The following is a 21,004-nucleotide window of genomic DNA, read 5'->3' on the forward strand; positions in this document are numbered from 1 at the left end:
ATTATAATTAGATCCACCTCTCTCATTCAATATATAACATTAGATCAATCTCTTCTCATTCAATATTAACATTAGATTCCACCTCTCTCATTCAATATTATAATTAGATCCACCTCTCTCATTCAATATTAACATTAGATCCACCTCTCTCATTCAATATTAACATTAGATCCACCTCTCTCATTCAATATTAACATTAGATCCACCTCTCTCATTCAATATTAACATTAGATCCATCTCTCTCCTACCTGAAGCCTGATATTGCCTTTGAGATGATAGATTCATCTGATGTTGATTTGTCAAACACAAATGACAGAGCTGCTACTGTTGGTCCCCAGATCAGTGTAAATAGGTCATGGTCGAAAGCTCCCGTGGGGGCATGGGTAAATAAACCCTCTTTTGTATTGCCTCTTTTTAATAACACCTTAAATGTAAAATGTTGTGTGTAAAATATGTCAAATAGTATCTGTGATGTTTAATCAGACTGTAAATTGTTAACTGCTTTTTTTTTTCTTCACATTTTAAAGACATCTCTTGAAAATACAAAGTTGCATATACAAAACTGGAACAATCCATTATTTAGATATATCATGTTAAACAGTAAGTGCATTTACAAAATATAAATTTACCTTCCACAAGTAATTTTCTCTAACTAGACCCGTGTGTTCTGATGGCATGACAATTTCATCCGTCCTGGAAGACACGACAAAGCCACAAACTTATTAAAAAAATATTAACAACATGAAACGAGTGTTGTTTCCATCATGCAGGCCTTAATGCAATTCATGAATGGTCACAATTAATATCATACATGTTCTTATTAGAAGTCTTTTTGTTACTATTGACAACCTTAACGGTAACCCATTTTTTTGTGTTGCTTGAAATTTAAAATAAATCGTATCTGTTCTATAATATGTGCTGATCTTTCAAATTTCACTCTCAATATAAAGATTTAACAAAATAACATCTTTTCTTACCACTTATACTATAAATATTTCTTTTCAGAAATTTTAAAATAACACTGAAAGTAAATGATATTTTGGGTAAACTTACTTGATGGCATTATAAATTTCTACCAGCATTTCACTCTCAAAGTCTTCACCACCATTTTGTCTTTGTAAGATTTTTCTTGAAACTCCTGTAAAACATCAAGCTTGTTTATGTCATTGTTTTATTATGCCACCAATATAGCCAGTCTAGTTACACAATCTAAAACATTTTGATAATTAAGTCACATATTTTATCTGTAAAAAGTAAAAATTTAGAATTTTTATATAGAAATCTCTTAGGTTCATAATGAAACGTTCAACATCAAAAGCAGAGTATGTCAATTCCTATAACCATCTCTTACCATGCTAAATAACTCAAATATAGCAATAGCAAACAGTGCAGACCATGAACAGAGAGCATGGATGTGCTGGTTGATGTTGGTCTGCACTGCTTGCATGGGTAGAATCTGTTGCTGCCAGTAGGCTAAGGGTTATGTATAATCGTACTGGATCATGCTCAATGTCTGATAGATAAGAAAGTGTGAGACTAAAAAAAGGATTGGAGCACCACACTAAATGCCGTATTCTGGTTTATACCAGACAAGGCACTTGAATGATAAAATGCTAAAATCTTGCCTTTTTACCTTACTTTACACAACGGAATGAACTTTGAAAAGTCTAATTCATCTTTTCACACTGATTTATGTATGATAATGAAAAATGTAATAATCGGCTAAAAAAACGATATTTGTCTATTTTGTAATCATGATTTCTGCAAGCGTCTAGAGGTACTGCTCCAGTCCTGTAATGAGTTAAATCAGATAAGAAATGACCACAGAGAATGTCAGCTTACCTCCACAGTCATTGGAATATTTTGTTTCTTCACATTATGATTATGTTGATCAACATTTAACATTATAATAGCATAACCCAATGTGAACGCTGCATCAGCATTGTGAAAAGGCTCTCCGTTCGATTTCTGCAAAAAAGTAACAGTCAAAATTAAAATATTAATGAATAAATAATGTTAATAAATAAATAACGAAATTCTCCTTTCTTCTTTTGACTCAAATAGTGAGTCCAATTTTTTGGGCAAAAACTTTTTTGAAAAGGTACTCCAGGATTGTCCTTTTTTGTAATACTACGACATAAATTGTATTGTTAGTGTTGGTGACATATACATTCCTAAAAATGATATTTAAGTTAAATCAACACTGCCATTTAAAATGGTCTTTCTCCTATTATCTTGAGAAATCACAGGCACAAACAGGCACCTAGGTATAATTATTAACCTTTGGTCATTATTTAAGATAGCTTTCGAGCATAATATCATCCTACATAAATTGGAATTTAATGAGTAACACTATACATACATGCCAATGGTCAGCAAAATGTTCCATGACCAATGAGATTACAGGGGCTTCCCCTGGCAGTCTGAAAGCTTCCAAATACTGACGCAATGCTTCATCTATACGCAGGTCTTCAAAATGGAATGATCTGAAATGTGCAGTTACCACTGTTAGTACAGGGTATATTATCCGTACAGGGTATATTTTCTGTACAGGGTATATATTCCATACAGGGTATATATTCCGTACAGGGTATATATTTCGTATAGGGTATATATTCTGTACAGGGTATATTTTCTGTACAGGGTATATTTTCCAGACAGGGTATATATTCTGTACAGGGTATATATTCTGTACAGGGTATATTTTCCATACAGGGTATATATTCCATACAGGATATATTTTCTGCACAAGGTATATTGAAAGACAGATTACAACAAGAGCTGTCCGTAAGACAGCGCGCTCGACTTTTTTATTGCTTGCCAATAAAAAAAGTTTTTGCAGTAAAAGGCAATACAAGAATCTCTGTATTTTTAAAGTGAACAATGGCCATGAGCATTAAGATATTTAGTGAAGAATTATTTTACTGAATTGTGTGATACCCTTGAACACTGCAGCAAAGTTTGAAATGTTTAAGTCAAAAGAGGGCTGGTAAGAAAGAAAAAAAAACTGAGTTGAGCCTTAAATAAATTTAATAGTATTATACTACTGATTTTAATTTCAAGTACAAAAAGAGAAAAATAACTAGTTGTTTGATACCCTTGAATATTACAGCAATGTTTATATGACATAATTTATGGTAAAGTGAACAAGTGGATAGGAATGAATTTTTTTAGATTTTTTAAGTTTTTTAGTGCTTGCCTATAATACAAAACATTGACAGTTAAGGGCCATAATTCAAATAAAATCTTTGACAGAATTACCTTCTCCTGGACATGTTTGGGAATCATGATTGTAAACAAGTATTCCAACTTTCAAATTAATATCTCAAACAGTTCAGTCAAAAAGTGGACTGGTACTAAAAACTTAACCAAGATTCTAAGTCGATAAAAGGCCTTAATTTTTAAAACAAATCCTTGACAGAGTTACCTTCTCTTGCGTACAGATGGGGGTAATGATGTGAAATAGCATTAAAAGTTTCAAAGCAATATCTCAAAGGGTTAAGGCAATAAGTGGATTTTACCCATATTCAATGTATTTTCTAAGTAAAAAGGGGCATAATTCTGTCAAAAACCTTGACAGAGTTATGTCCTCTTGTCTGTTGATGAAGGTCGTGATGGTAAACAAGTATGGTCAGTTTCAAAGCAATACCTCCAATGGTTTTTGAAATAAAGTGAGGTGGTACAAAAAACTTAACCAAGCTCAATACACTTTCTAAGTCAAAAAAGGGCCATAATTCTGTCAAAAACCTTGACAGAGTTATGTACTCTTGTCTGTAGATGGAGGTTATGATGGTGAACAAGTATGGTAAGTTTCAAAGCCATACTTGTAATACTTCTGAAATAAAGTGGGGTGGTACGAAAAACTTAACCAACGCTAACGCCGACGCCGACGCCGGGGCGAGTAGGATAGCTCCCCTTTTCATAGAAAAGTCGAGCTAAAAAACAGTTAAAGTACAACCTCTGCAGAACAACACACCGATTTGGAGATAAAGATTTTGGATGTTGAAGAGAGGTATTGCTCTAGAAAGGATAAATTTATTGTGAAATATTACTTTTTGAAGAAATGAATTGAAAAAGTGTTATTTTTCTCTACAAACAGCTGCTTTTTGCAGAGGTTACACTGCATTTTTTTGATGGGTTTTACGTTGTACCAACACAGTATAGGTCATATGGCGACTTTTCAGCTTTACTGGTAGAGGAAAACCACAGGTGCTCTTTTGTGCATTATTTCAGGCACAAACTCTGCATTTAGCTGAAGAAATCTTTATAAAGTGTACATCATGAAATGTGTCTAGTATAAGAAAAATAAAAGAAATCAAAATGTTAAATAAGTAATAAAACTCCTATACTGATAAAAAAAAACTTACTTGACAAACACTTCCAATAACTTGCTGTTGTTCCTTTTTGTAATATATTCTCCTAACATCTTCTTCTCTATTTTTGGATTCTCTTTGATAAAGTTGACAACCTCTTCTGGGTCTAAAGGATCAGACAACATACCTTGCTCCTGCAGGTATGCTATACCTTTAGCTGGCTTCTGGTTGAAATATTCCGTCCCAGTTTGGTACACCTACATATGAGAAAATTTCACATTTCATTAGACAGAAGTTCACCCTTTTTAGCAAAAATATTATAAAACACAAGTTGTATCCACATCATGAAATACTAAAATTGTTAATTTTTCTAAATAAAATTATTCTGACATACAGTGATCATATAAAATGAGATATTTTTGTTTGTAACAATGGATTAAGTAAAATTTGAGTACCAATAATTCAATGAAAACTTCAAAATATGAACTGACTATTCGAATAGCAAATGGTTCAGACCATGGTCAGATGGCACAGATGTGCTGGCTGTTCTTGGTCTGCACTAGGTACATGGGCAGAATCTGTTGCCTTTAACATGCTAAAACTTTAACCAGTCATATAGACAGTACATGCTTCAACATATCTTAACTCATAAATCATCTAATACACTTAGGCAATCTAAGATAATTAAATTTAAGGCAAGGCTCCTGGCTAATTTGGATTTTGAAAAGCAATAAAAAAAAATATTCAGTAAGATATTTAGTTCAAATGATCATTTAAATGTAAAATAATAAATTTGACATATATAATAATAAGTCTTACCCGTTTTCTTTGTTTAAGTGCATAAAGTTCTTCCTGTGTTGGTAAATCACTAGTCACCTTCATTCTATTGGGTTTGATGAATGGACCTTTTCTTGTATCTCGTAACTTGCTACCACTTTTATTCTCTATGAATACAGACCATTATACATATAACACATATTCAGATATAATAAAATAATTCTTAGAACAAGAGCTGTCAGTAGGACAGTGTTCTCGACTATTCTCAGTGCTTAACAGTAAAACAAGAGTTTGGATAATGTAGAATTTCCCAAGTTCAGAAAAGGGCTAGAATTCAGTCAAACTCTATGTTAGTGTTATGGGCCTTAAAGAGTGACCTCCTATGATGCTCTCAAAGAAGTGTGTGAAGTTTCAGTTGTTTTGGAGGTAACAACTTAAATTAAGTGTGACAGTGACACCCACACCAAGGCAGACACCAGGATGAGTACAATAGCTCTCAATATTCTTTGAATAGTTCAGCAAAAAACCTATGTCTGACAATGTATATATATAATCTAATATTCAGATTATAAAATAAAAACAACTTGCAAAAAACTTTCTTCATACAAAACATAGTTATAAATATAGTAAACATTACACAAAATAAATAGAGAAAAAGATTAATATCTACCTTGGTTTTGCTGCATTTTTTGAGAAGTCGTTGCTCCTCCTTCATCCTTCTCTGTCTCAGCAGTGGTGGTCGGTCCTTCACCAGAATCTGTGCCTTTCTTGGTTTGATCCCCGCCATGACTTGGATTAGTGGTGGATTTAAGGATACGACTATGGCAATGTTGTTCAATACTATCCACCACTGTCAGCAGGGCATCCAATGACAAAAGGTGTGTGGAAAATAATCCAGACACAGGAAATGCATTCTGGAATTGACATATTATAATATTAGCTATATGTTAAAATGGTTTTATTGTTAGTGGTAAAATATCTGCCTATAAATACTGCATTTAAAGTCAGATACAATGTAATTGCTGCTTAATAAATAAGCTGACTTAGTTTAAATGCAACAAAATCTTTAATTGGAGTTGACTTTTCAACAATTTTCAACTTTGTATAAATGTAATTTTTTTTTGAGATTTAAACATAAAATAAAACCCTAATCATAAATAAGACATATATTTTCTACTTCAAGACATAACAAAAATTATACTTCTTTTGACAGACTAACATAATTTCATCTAAAATTCTCGAAAAAGTTTAATCTACTGTTACAAATGACATTACATTAGTTACCTTCGATAACAGTTTTGTAAGATCTTCAAACAGATTAGTACAGTAAAGGTCACAGTCATAGTTGAGGTATAGTTCCGTAACCAGTCCGGGGATTCTCCACAGTTGTACAATAGCTTCAAGGGCAAGTTCCCTCACTTCATATGTTATCCGAGGATGATCGGACGTTATCACATCAGTCAACTTTGTAAGATACATCTGTTAATATAATAATAGAAAAAAATCAAGAACATGCAACAGTGACACATAATCGGCTTATACCTTATATTCCTTCAACTTGAAATTGATCAACAATTTAGCTTTCTTAAAGATATACTATGCTAATCTTTAGGGGAAACTATTTTTATCGCAGACAATATATTAAAATCAAGAAAAATTCTTACTTAATATGCCTAATTTGAATAACAGAATACGCAAACTATGTTTAGATGATGTTGATGATTTAAATCTAAGAGTTCTTTTTGTAGTGTCGGTAGTGTCGCTAAATTGTTTAGCAGGGTTTTTTGGTTGCAGTTTAAACAGACAGCATTTTTGCTAAACTTGACCTCCATTGCTTTAATTTTGTCCCTTACAAATAAAATATCAAATCTTTTATAAATCATATTTCTAGGATAATCACTGGGTGAATGCATGTGTACTGCAAGTATAAACTACTGTTCTACCTCAAGCTGTAGTTTAAGATGACTTCTCATTGATTCAAATAACAGGAAACACACTCGTAGTGCTGCTGATGACAGAGACAATCTGTCTGATTGGACAAGCTAAAATAGAACATAACAATCATTTTATTACAAACAATTTGATTGGTCAAGCTGAAAAAATCAATTAAAAGTTTGAACAAAGATAAAAATAGTTCACTAACAGACAGTTTGATCAAAGCTTAATTATCATTTTAAGAAATCAATACATAGTGTATAACCTTAAAAACAAACTTGACTTTAAATTTATCATTTTACCAAAGGCAGTTGATTATCATTTAAATCATGAAAGATAACTTTTAATTTGTTAAAATGGTGTCATATAGCCTTTATAGAGTTTTCAACCACACCTAATTAAAGCTAAGAAGAAAGTAACTCAACCACACCTAATTAAAGCAAAGAAGATAATAACTAATATTTCATATTACCATAAACAGATAGCGACACATATCATCTTTGACTAGATATACAAGAGAGGCAAAGTGTCCTATATGATCAGCCCCGGTTTCCAAGGCAACAGTAAGCAAACTGAGGCCCATGTGGATCATCACGTCTGTATTGTGTCTGTCGAGAGGGTTGGTGAGGGAGATTAGGAACCGGAACAGCTCTCGAACACAAGGTAAACCGTAAGGTATAAGAGGCCCTGAACCTGTCCAATTAAATAGGTCATGTTTTAAATATGTGTTGCATGTTGTTGTTTTTTTTGCATTAATTTTAAAAATAAAAATAACATACATGTGTAGCTTACTATCTGGTATTTTTTTCAAATATTTTATTTCACAAGCATGTTTAGCTTTTAGAATGTAAAAAATACATTTCAAGTAGGATAATCATTACAAATGATATTGATATTTTATTGAGTATTTTTATGCAAATATTTTTGAAAAATATATTATTTTTTAGTAGAAATTGGATTTTTATCTATCCAGTTGATTTGATCAAAGTTAGAACAATGACATGATCAAAGCTTTCATACCATCATGTCCATGATGATGGTGGGGTATAAACCTCACACCTCTTGGATTGACAAAATCATCTTTATTATGACCGGCATCTGGGGTATCAGTGGAAGGGGTAACTGGTCCATCAGTTGCCGATGGTATTGAAGTGTCAGCAGTAGATGGTAGGGAATTTACTGACTCCTCCTCCCAGGTCTCCGACTGTGGTAAACTGACTTCACTAGCAGAGCGCACTAAACTGTCCTCACTTGGAATATTCAGAAATATGTGGTCCTGAAATATAAATATACATGTGGTTTATTTATCCTATTTGTTCATGGTTTAATTTAATTTCTTATGAATTGATTTTCTTTCATAAGTTTATCTTAAACAAAGCAAACATATATTTGTTTTATATTCATAATCTAATCTAATCAAACTGACCATTTGATACATATTTTTCTACTGAAAAGTGTTTGCGTCTTACCTTTAAATCAGTGCTGGAACCAGACCTGCAGAGTTGAACCCCTTCACTGAGCTCACCACTTTGTGAAGTACCAATTACCTCTAAATCTTCTTGAGCAGCACTCTATGTGACAAAGGTAAAATATATGTATTATTCAACTATTACATCAAGCAAGTTATTAGCTCAATGAAAACATGATACTCTACATGTAACTCTACCACTAGTACTATTCATTGTGACTGCCTACTTAGTGCAAAAGTGAGAGCATCAGATCTGTAATACAGGGGTGGCTGGGTTGATCCTTTGGTAAGTAAAAATCTTCTCAAATAATTGATGACCACTGATTCCGAAATCAAATGGTATTATAAGTTGGCCACTTGTGGAGAAATTGTTTACTGTCTAGTTAACCAGGCAAGTCAGTTAAGTGGACCAACCATTTAGACATGACCAAAAATGTGTTAAAATCAGTATAAAAACCATAGAAACAATTTGTCATTTAAAATTAACATTTGCTAAGAGCTCCTTTGGGGCTAAACTTTGCCAAAAAAAGCCAGATAACAATCTTAAACCAAAATGTTTATGTATTGGGCTCAGTCATGATGACAAACAAAATAAATAATTATTATAATTATCATTTTTGTTTTAATTTACAACTGTATTAGTTTATTTATTGACATTTTGTGTAAAATTTAGTTTTTAAAATGACAAATAAAAAACTTTGTTATATTTCCAAGTTAAGTAAAAAATACATCAATTTATTTTTAATAATGTGGATATAAGTTTTGTACATACTGGAACCCTTTTTACAAATTCAATGATCCCAGTGCCCCTACGGGTTTGGGGTTGCTATATTTTCCCGGGTTTCCCTTGCATAAGCCATCCCGGGATTACTTTTCCCGTCACTTTCCCAAACTCGTTCCCCCCTTCTGTATATGGGGGGAAAATTCCCTGTTTATGATCGATAAGTTCAAAAAAAGTTTAATGAAAACAGATCAAAAAAAGGGGAAATTTTTTATTTTCAAAATTATGAAAACAGTACAAAGTTTCATGGCAAGTAACATCTGCATAAAAGTCTGAAATTCTATGAATTATCTAATTCTTCAATGGGGAAATATTAAGTCAATACATTAATATTAAGTGGATTCGTGTAATTTAAATGACAAAGTCAGATATGTGCTCTTTAACAAACCTATGGAAATTACAACTGGATCTTTGCTTTAAGCACAAACTATTATTAAATGTAGATTAACTAGTAAAGACGGAGACAACTTCCAAGCTAGGTATAAGAAAAAATTTATACCTCTGTAGATTTTTCCATTTCTTCATTCATAGCTTGTTCTATTTCAGCTTCTTTCTGCCCTTCTCTCACTACTTCTACTAATCCTTCCTTTACCCCATCTTGTGTGTCAGACCCAGAACCTTGCTGCACAGTCTGGTCCCCTGGAGCAGCCAAAACAGCCTGGGAGGAGCCATGGGAGGAACTTTGTGTATTTTGCTGAGTCAGACTCGGTTTGAGCTTCTTGGGCTTAGGTTTAGGAGATCTTTTTCTCCTACCCATTCTTGCCTGATCAACACCCCCTGTTCTCATCTTTAACTGTAGAAAACAACACATATTTATGATCTTGGTCAATTGGTAACATTTTGAGATGACATCTTGTGCCAACGGACAGGTATTTTTACATATTTATTACATAGTTTTCTATGCATTAAATGAAGCATTACAAACAAGCGTTTACCTTTCTCTACCCATTATCAATAGAAATCTAAGAAGCTATTAGTTTTGTCAAAGCTTTAACTACAGTTTGATAGACAAACTAAGTCCTGTATGGCCAAATTAAACATATAGATTTCCTGACAAAAGAAAGACTATTCATACCAACAGAAGGTAATTATCTCAGTATATATTCCCCATTATTCTTAGTCTGAAAAGGTCTAAAAGCCCTTTGAACAGAACAACCTAAAAATCAATAAATGATGAAAAAGAACTAAACAATGGAATATCCCATATTTTTATTTAACATTCACTAGTAAATGACATGTGTGACAGCTGCTAATCATGCCATAATTAAACAATTAATCAAATTGTACCTTCTTCATATTAGCCGTCCATTTCGGATCTTCTTTGAACTGGGGTAATCTTGTGAACAGTAGCTGGACCATATCCATCAATGTGTGCTCTGCCGACTTCCTCAATAATTCTAAATGTAAATGAAAACAATAACTATTTATTGTCTTCTTACACATAATACTATTAATTCCTGTAATTTCTTAAACAATTATTGAAGCAAACACCTCTTTACATTAATATTACATCAACTATGTAGATGCAGTCTAAACACTAGAGAAGAAGTATGGTAAATTTCCAGCTTCACTGATCGCGAGAGATATCATTAGCCTATTAAACATTATTTCAGGCACAAGTGAACTGTTGTTAGGTAGACTGGAAAGCTTCTATATATGAAAGAATCTAAGGACCCAGGCTGGATTTGATCCTTAAACTGTGAAAGCCAAAGTCAGTAACCTTAACAACTAGATTACAGGGGCCTTAAGAAAGATATAAAAATTCTTATTTTGTTTGGGTTTTACGCTGAACCAACAGTTTTGGTTATATGGCGACTTTCCAAATTTACTGGTGGAGAAAAGACCTCAGGTGCCCTTCCGTGCATTATTTCAGGCACAAACAGGCACCTGAGTAGAACCACCGACCTTCCATACACTAGCTTCCTCACATGAAACAATCCGGAGTCCCTGTCAGATACGAAACCCACAGAGGGCAAGTGGTTTTATATCAAAAATAAATCAATAAATAAAAAAACAACAACAAAAAAACACAATCAATCAATGTCAAAACAGATATAAGTTATGAAACATTCTCCTTTTTACAAAATTAAATTATCTAATTCATTTATACAATCTTACCACTTAATCTCATCTCAAAGCAAATTCTGAAGCAGGACTGCATTATTTCACACACAGATTCATTAGTTAACAGAACTCCAGCTGGACATAACAGAAGTGTTCGTAAAACCTGAAAATTGAAAAAGAAATATAAGAAATATAGCAGTTAGTTCAGTTGTTAAATTATTAACAATTTATAAATATTTATTTCTCATAGAAACATCATTGGAAAAATGGAAAATATTACCAGTGTATAAGAAGTAGGAAGTAGTAAATTCTCATAATGTATGCCGAGAGTAAAGTACATGTGAAGTATCGACTGTTATGTACTATTTTGTATATTTTGAAACAACTTGCACAGGGATTAAACTTGTCACTTACAAATTTTAAGTGTTAGCTCTGCTACATTGATACTGAAGGATTACACAACTATATCTCATTTATTTGCAACTTCATAAAATTTTCATTGCAATAAACAATTTCCTTATAGAAGTGACAAAAATCCAAATTTATTTTGTGGACATGCCTTTTTTTCTTGAATGTGTTAAAAATGTGGGAAATTAGTTATGAATTAAGTATAGATGTAAATTAGCAATAAATTAAGAACATATGTAAATTGGCTATGAATTAAGTATAAATTGTGTATATGCATATATAACTTTCCAAAGACTGCATCAAGGTACAAGAAATGTTTAGAATGTAATTCACTAAATTTTGCTAAGTTTTATGAACAATTTCAGTGTTAACAACAATCAAACCAGATGTATGCTTACATGAAGGATCTTCATAAGGACAACCTCATCTGAACCTGGATCTGTTCCTACAAACCTGGCATGAGTAACAGCATCAGCAATATTCTCTATTGCAGGGCTGGCTTCATCACAATTAGGATCTAAAAATAATATTTCAAAATACAGGCAATGTCGGGTTAAGTGAGACATTCAAACTGTGACAAAAGCTTTTGACTATATTTTGTATTGATTATTAATTTGATATTGTGAAAAATAACATACTCATGTCAGTTAAGGAATACAGGTCAAAGTTAACATCAAAGTTCATTATGAAAACTCAGAGTCTGGCAATATTAGTGAAAACTAAAATTCCAACAAAACCCCCTCCCAAAAATTCATGATTTTCTTTACAACTTTAAGAGTATCTATGTAACAGAATAATTATTTTATCTGTAGCTTTAATGCATATAAATAAACAATAATAATAAACATCTTAATATATGTCCCTAAGAAAAAAATAAGTTTACTATAAATATGCGGCTGAATTTTATTAACATATCATTTACATACATCATTCTGCACTATACCTGTATTTACATACAGACAGAAACTTATTCTAGGGATTCAAATATATGACAGCAGAAATCCTGCCAATATCTATTAACTTGAGATCAATTATGAAATTTCAAATAAATATAAATAAGCTTTTGGATTGCATAAATTTATCTTTTATATAGGTGGGGTGCTGCACAAAATTGTAACAAAACAGAAACTAAAAAGGCCACTTAGTACTTTTTCTGCTTTGTTTAGTTGGATTTTAAGCCAAAATGACACTGTTAAAAGCCATATGGTGACTTTTTTGCTCTACTGGTGAAGGAAGACTTAAATCACCCCATATGTGAATTATTTCAGGCACGAGCAGGCACATAAATAGAACAGATGACCTTCTGTAAGGTAGCTGGATAGATTTTCCACATTTCACTGCTGGTAGAAGATGCCAGATATCTCTCTGTGTATCAATCACCATAAAGGCTGTCAGCATGCTAGCTTGATAGCTTCAGACTTCTGCACATGAGAGAATTCATTCCCTGTGGCTGGATTCAAACCCACACATGTATCATGCAAGTGATTTAAATTTAGTAACCATATTACTTTGCCCCAAGGTCTTGACCCCTCAAATGAATCTTAAAATAAAGACTAGACCCCTCAATAAAGATATCTCAGTTACAAAGCCTGGAAACTATAATACTCACCTACAAGTCCGTAAGACAGGAACTTATTGACTGATGTAAGAGCAAGCCCAGTAATTGGTCCAGTGGTATCTTCAGACCGTATCACCTCAAGAAATGGTCCTAAGAATGCATTTGGTTCTATTTCACCCAGGTCTGAAAATCAAATTTCTTTAAGCTATGATAAATTTGTTAAATGTTTAACATGCCAACTTAATAATAGATATTTTAAAATTCAGTTTTCCAGCTATTTAACTGTTGTTTTTGTGGCTTTTTTAATAATTAATTTATCATTAAAAGGAAGGCTATATGATAAATTATCTGGAATCATATTTTGAACAGGCACATTAAATTACCATTGACAGTCATTGACTCAAAAATTATATATATAAAAAAAAATAACTTTCCAGTACTTATAAATGTGAACTCCCCAAAAATGTGTCTCTTTGAAATATGAATAGAAACCTAGGTAGAAACTATCTATGACAAAACATGTACATATAGCTCAGTGATAAGACATCACTATCTTTATTCTGTTAATAATGCAGCTGTAATACTTTTCAGTACACATCTTACTCAAATACTGCAACGTAATTTGAATGTGCTATCTTCTCCCTATTTTCACTGGAGGGAGCAGTCACTTCTCCCTAAAATTCAAGGCTAGCGTGAAAGAACATACTTTGTATTTGCATAAGTTGATGAAATAGCGCACAGTGCTGCTAACCAATTGGCATCTTCTTGTCACAAACTAATTACAAGTTACAAACTAACAATCTTGCAGGGAAAGGTAACTTATTAAAGAAATTTTACCTGTAATGGTATTAAGAACATCTTTTAACTGAGAGAAGCTACTGAACAGTGGATCTCCATCATCATCTCGTTGAGAGTGCGAGCTCCATCTTGAAGTTCTTCTCATTGCTGTAACAACCAGGGAGATTTCTCCCTGGATGATATATATTCCATTGCTGGGAGAAGTCATGTCTCCTGCGTAAAAGAAGACAAAAGCAAATAAGATTATTGTGAAATGCAATCTTACAGGGTTCCAATATTTTCAATGAACTTTTTGCAATTTTCAAAAACCTTTTATATACATCCAATTTGATGTAATTGTTTATAGATGATGATGTCAGTCTTGCAAATCCTCTTTCACAGGAATACATTCTGTGTATACTGCTATCAAAGCCTATACGCACTGTTGAAGATAGCTACACCGCATTTTTTAAATAACAATTAAATGCAATGATGAAATCAGTAACTTGCACGTCTTAAATTAAATTTTTACCAAGAATAATAACAGTCATATATTTTTTCTAAATAATTTTACAGATGATATTCGGCCATTTATATTATGATAAGATATCAGATAGATCTATCAGAAATAAATTCACCTTTAATTAAGTAGTTTTCGTGTGCCGATGTAAATTTTGTGATATTTACAAGTTAGTATTATTACAAATATTTTGTTATAATCTAACTACTGCAGGAAATTGACCCACATACTTCAATGTCAAGTCAATTAAAGTCTGTGATTGACCCGATAGTGTTCTTACACAATTGTGAAAAACAGCTGCTCTGCATCATTAAAAGAAATTTTCAATGCCCAAGATAAAAAATTTATTACAAGTGTATTACATAGATCTGTATTATCGATAAAAATGATTTAATTAATGATGTTTCAGTTTATTTCTCTTTGTATTTTCACACAGACTTAATTTATTAAAATCTGTGATTTTCAGAGGAAAAAAAGTTTCTGATCATCAAAGGCCAAAAATTAATATATCTACTGTAACTGATAAAGCCTTTTCATGATATTAAAAAAAAATCTTCGTTTTGTTACACAAGTTTGCATATTCATTCTTGTTTCAGATTACTGTTGAGACTGTCATATGTGACTTCCCAAGGGATCTTCTGAAAAAGTCACATATGACAGGGAGTCTCTTAAAACAGTCTCAAAGAAAATTAAAGTACTTTCTATATATACCATTGTGACATAACATAGATAACTTTGTGAAGGAATAATATCTAACCAATTGCAATTACACATAGGTACTTAAAATATTTTGTGTAAATAAAATAAAAAATTCCTGAAAAACAAATAAAATCGCATGTAGATATATCATATGAAATTTAATTTCATTTTTTGTATTAGATTTATATTGGATAATTATGGTCTTCAGTAATCATTTTTCTATGAAATATATCCTGATGAAGGTCTTGAAAGACCGAAACCGGTAGATCCTAGAATAAACCAGTTACAAACCATCCTGATGTTTGATGTGTATTCTCTCCTTCTCTTGATTTACTTGTTAATTATGGTACAAAATAAACTTGAATTAGATGCATTCAAATCCTTAAAATAAATATCATAAATATCCATACCCAAAGTTTTTTCTCTTTAATATCAACATTTTTCTGTATTATTTATGCAGCCATAGAAAGGTAAATAATGCAGCCATAGAAAGGTAAATCAAAAAAAATGTTGCCTAAAAAAATCTTCCGTTGGCATCTGACACAAATTTTAACCCAGTTTGCTCAGGTCACATTTGACAGGGAGTCATATAATTCAGACCATTTATATAGGAAAATATGATGGAAGGACTGAAACAAGGTCGGATAAGACAGAGTCGTTGAAATCAGGGAGTTGCTAAGGCAGTTTTGACTGTATGTATTTTTAAAATGCTGTATGGCTAGCCTCTGACAACAGTGCATAAAGACTAGTTGTATATGACTTCCAATATGGGCCCTTACGGCCAGCCATGGCCTACAACTGTAATTTTTAAAGGGTATCAAGCAATTTTTTTACCCACTTGCAATTTAAATCTTTTAGGCCCAAGTATTTGACCAAAAGATTTTCAAGTTCAACAGGTTATAACTAACAGCATGAGTAAATCATACCAATGTTTACATAACCTTAATTAACAAGTGTTTTATCTAAACTTTTACAATGTGTCATATCGATAACCTCATGAAGCTAAATATACATGGAGATTATTTGTTTGTTTGTTTGTTTCATTTTACGCCTTTTCCCAACAGTATTTCAGTCATATAGGCAGGTAGTTTCCTAACCATCGTTCCTGGAGAGTTACACCAGTACTAGACTACCTTCCTCCGCGCTAAACTACCAAAGCATCTCCCGACTCTAACCCCTCGTCTTCAGAGGCCGTTATACATGGAGAAGAAACTGTGACGGCACATAGTTAAATTCAGTATTGGCGGAATTCTATTTATGCAAGTTATCATATGTGGCAGGATCTTCCAAGATTTGATGCATCCTGGGTAAAAGTAGCCAAATTACCACCATATTCTGGGCATTTTTTCCTTCTATAACAGGGGCCGATGTTCGGCCCCTTCACAATTTGAAATTGCACTTTTTTTTCAAAATGCTGCGGAAGAAAATTCACAATTTCAAAAGAGAAGGACTTTGAATCTGTACTCCTTCTCAATTCATTGTTTACCTTCCGGTAACACTTGATTTTTGCCAATTGCAAACACATAGTTTTAATGAGTTAAATGTATTTGCGCATGTTTACCGGGTTAAAAAATACCAGCTCAAAGCGGATTTTAGACTAGTCAGAAATATTAATCAAGCGTTCATCACGCGACATTTCCGGTTTCAATATGTCACGAAATGGGAAATACTATTTGAAAAAATTATCAAGACAGAAAATGCAAGAACAAAATCTATTCAATTTCGGCAAAAAAAAAACAAAAACTAGACAACCGGGCAGAAGTGCTACCACCAGATTCCGTTTATAGTTAAACAGAATCGTGTCCTGTACCTTCGACCCATGAAAATACCATCTTGATGAACTCATGAGGATAATAAGCTGTAGAGAGTACACACTCCCTGAAGAGGACTATAATCAAATCATTGACATTTTCAAAAATACTAAAGAAAGACACCTGAAACTTTGAAATAGCATGTACATAAAACAAAATAGAAGTCAATTCAAGTCTGAAATAAAAGCTTCACTGTTCTCATTTTACAGTTTTTTACCACAATTTCATGACGCATCATGATTTTTTTTTCACAAAATGAACATGCCCAGGCCCCTTAACAATTTGGAAGTGGCTAGCCGTACGGGCCTGTACGGCTAGCCAAAAGTTCTAGCCGTACGCGAGTCACGTACGACTAGCCAGGACTCACTGTATTGTCTAGCCGTACAGCACTTTTCAAAATTATATGGAAGTCGAACATGCATATGTTATTTTATGCCTCATGATTATGTTTTGTTGTTTTATTTGTATGAAAGGTGAACTTTTGTTAATTAAGCACAATCATGGATCGAATAAATAATGATCGGAGTGGATAAAAAGAACATTGAAAAAAAAACAACAAAAAACGGTGAAATGCAAAATAGATTCTAATTGTATAATTTTCAAATACAGTAGATAAATATCGAACATAAAAGCACAATCAATTAATTAGCCTTAATTAAAGCCTACCCAGGGACTGACAATAGAATTTTAAAATGCGTTTCACGAAACATGCAAACTTTCCTTATGTTAACAAACTTCTATACCGTCGGTAATTGACGCAATTTTAGAGCCCAACAACAATAATTTTCGTTTTTTTTGTTTCATTTTAAAGGTGTCGAAAATTAAACTTGATGAAACAAAAAAGGATTATCAAAATTTCTAAACTATTTCAATTGATGTTATTTAACTGCGACAAAATGCGTATTTTTTCTCAACGTCTTTCAAGGGATGACAAAGATCGATATTCGTTCTTTTTTTACTGTAGCCAACAAGGCGATTAATCTCTACAAAGTAAACATACGAAGACAATTGCTGTTTCTTGGTTAAAATCCTCATTTAAAGTCATAAAATAACATATGCATTTTCGACTTCCATATAATTTTGAAAATGCCGTACGGCTAGCCAATACAGTGTGTCCTTGCTAGTCGTACGTGACTCACGTACGGCTAGAACTTTTGGCTAGCCGTACGGGTCCGTACGGCTAGCCACTTCCTAACAATTTTGACAAAAAATGCCCTGATATTGAATTTCCTGAGGTACATCAACAAGAAAGACGAATCATTTCCTACTTATGTAAGAATCAATAGTTATTCATTCTGAAACATACAATACACACTTTTCCATACAAATATTTCTCCGATGAAAATCCATGTCAGCAATGTAAACAATAATTCACAGATATGGCAGAAGTTTAACAACAGCGTGAAAATCATAGACTAGCGGGAAATCCCGATCACCAAAGTGCACAAAGATTTGTGGGTCTGAATCTGACTATCGTCTTTTTCGGAGTTTCCTATCGGTTGTATATATATCTGTGATAACCTGCAACTGTTTTGTAAAATTTAGACTTTCCCCTACCCAACAAGTCTCACTCAAATTATGTAAAATATTCTGATATTGAACAAAGTAAAAAAGAGGTGTTGACAACAATCTTAAAAAAGAGGTGTTGACAACAATCTATAAACTTTCTCACCTCGTTTAACAAGAAGACGTGATATTCCTTTTATCTTTCCAAGACGTTTAAGCTTCTGAAAATTATTCTTTTGTTTTGCGTGGGTAGAAAATTTGATTTACATTTGCGAAAGTGACAAACGTACTTCAACGATTCTCACGCATTTCTATTTCATTACATCATTTGAGTACTTCAAAAACGTTCATTTGGTGTCACCAGTCAACGTATTTATCTGAACAAAATAGAATAAATGTTCTAAATTTGTTTGACAACAGCACAGAATTTTACTTTGACAAATGACGTGGTTAAGAACTTTATCTATCTTAGAATGTAAAGAGCTGCTAAGGGAGGTAACTGGGTGTTTTTTTTTAAATGGGTGAAAGATAATGAGGCGTAATGCTCGGTTAAAGTACGAAAAGGACTATTCTTTATTTTATTCTGTGTTCCGGGTGTTACATGCTAACAATTTTGTATCGATTTTATGTCACCAGTACTTGTGATGAAATGACCATTCCGGACCAAAATGCACATGCAAGTGTCTAATTTGCCGAATGTCTTATCTTGTTGGTAAAGCATTAATGGGGCCTATATGGTAGGGTGACAAATACAAAAAAACTAGCCTATTTTTAGGGGCTACCCGGACCCATTTTTTAACAAGACATGTCGTATACCAAAATGTTCCTAAATGTTTGTAGTTTCCAAATCTGCCGGCATAAATTGGCATAAATGGTGGCGAACAGAGAAATCCAAGATGGCGTCCAAGATGGCCGCCAAAATATGAAAAGTACCACTTAGTCATTATTGCTTAATTTTAAGCAGTTAAAACAGATGCTTTTGTTCTTTTATTGCATTCTTGTATCAAATTGATGTCAGGAATGAAGTTGTATTACTTATTTTTAATTCAAAAGTGTTGTTTATGGTAAAAAGCAGATAACATGTGACAAAAAAGGTACAAAAAATGATAATATTTAAAGATGTCCTGTTCATTTTCCCATGTTTTTCGTGCAGTTCACATATACAAAATGTAAATTGTTTTATTATGTCTTATATAACAGGAAACAATCTTCTTATATAAGAAAAATGCCGTACAGTGTGTTCAATACATAGTAATTTTTGAGAACAATGTGTATTTCTGAGTGGGTGGGGTAAAATATCAAATAATGTCTTTATCGCAAATTAATTGTAAATAACTTTATATTAAACTAGTTTATGAAACAGCTTTATTAGCTCTATTATTTTTAACAAATGAAGTAATTGTGGAATATAATACGCATGAATTGCAAATATTTTGAAGAGAAAATTGTTTGAATTAAAGAAAACACCTATATTTTAGATAATGCAGACCCATTTATTGGCTTCGGCGTCCCTATAGTTAAGTTTTTACGTGTAAGCTGGTATCTCCATAACTACTGAAGTGAATGGATTGAAATTTTATACACTTGTTCTCTTCTCTATGATAGTCTAACATGATTGGCACAAGTCCCATAACTCTGATTTGCTTTTTTGCATATTTATGCCCTTTTTTCGGAAATTCTTGGTTAAGTTTTCGCGCGTAAGCTGGTATCTCCATAACTACTGGAGGGTATCTCCATAACTACTGGAGGGAATGGATTGGAACTTCACGCACATGTTTTCTGTGACTTTCTTACTTCACTGAACGTGATTGGCACAAGTCCCATAACTCTGATTTGCTTTCTGCATATCAATACCTCTTTTTCGATTTACAAAATTTTGGATAAATTTTTGAGTGGATGGCATATGTATTTTACAAAAAGCCCTTATTTGACAATTTTATGTAAAATAATAATCCCTCAACAAAACATCTTTTTGACAGGCTTTGTGCATGTTTTTGTGACAATTATATGCATACATAATAATCATGCAGTAATTTACTCGATAAAACATCTAAATGACAAGCTTTTGTATTTTTTTTGTACTTTTTTCAGACAATTTTATGTATTCATATAGGTACGCAATAGTATAATATTTAACGAAACAACCTTGTGACAACTCTTTCGAATTGTGGAGCGTCGCTGTCCTCCGACAGCTCTTGTTAAATAATCTATTTGTACTTTCTCATTTTCTTTCTTTTTATTGACTTTTTACATAAACATGAACACCTATGTACTTTTTGTATATCCTACCATTAAACAGACATTTTTATTAAATAGATTGAAGCATTTCTGATGATGTTTCCTACAGTGATTGTCCAATTTAACCATCTGCATGTGAGTGGATGGGG

At 32.7% G+C, this 21,004-nt stretch overlaps 1 protein-coding gene across 1 annotated transcript; it reads right to left on the bottom strand.

Moving 5' to 3' along the window:
• Positions 1-248: 248 nt before the first annotated feature.
• On the bottom strand, positions 249-19,095 carry LOC132734776 (Golgi-specific brefeldin A-resistance guanine nucleotide exchange factor 1-like; the record flags this gene model as incomplete). Its single annotated transcript, XM_060721625.1, is given in 22 exon segments — positions 249-424; positions 630-693; positions 1,054-1,109; positions 1,111-1,138; positions 1,497-1,513; positions 1,843-1,968; positions 2,363-2,486; positions 4,368-4,570; positions 5,133-5,257; positions 5,761-6,004; positions 6,375-6,569; positions 7,034-7,132; positions 7,498-7,718; positions 8,046-8,301; positions 8,495-8,596; positions 9,774-10,067; positions 10,562-10,671; positions 11,393-11,501; positions 12,145-12,263; positions 13,356-13,487; positions 14,142-14,315; positions 18,784-19,095. Coding segments are annotated over 21 exon segments (2,969 nt in total), but the record flags the coding sequence as incomplete, so codon positions are not given.
• Positions 19,096-21,004: the final 1,909 nt, after the last annotated feature.

This window comes from Ruditapes philippinarum, unplaced genomic scaffold, assembly GCF_026571515.1.
Source record: "Ruditapes philippinarum isolate M1 unplaced genomic scaffold, ASM2657151v2 ctg2070_1_1_1_1, whole genome shotgun sequence".
Taxonomy (NCBI): Eukaryota; Metazoa; Mollusca; class Bivalvia; order Venerida; family Veneridae; genus Ruditapes; species Ruditapes philippinarum.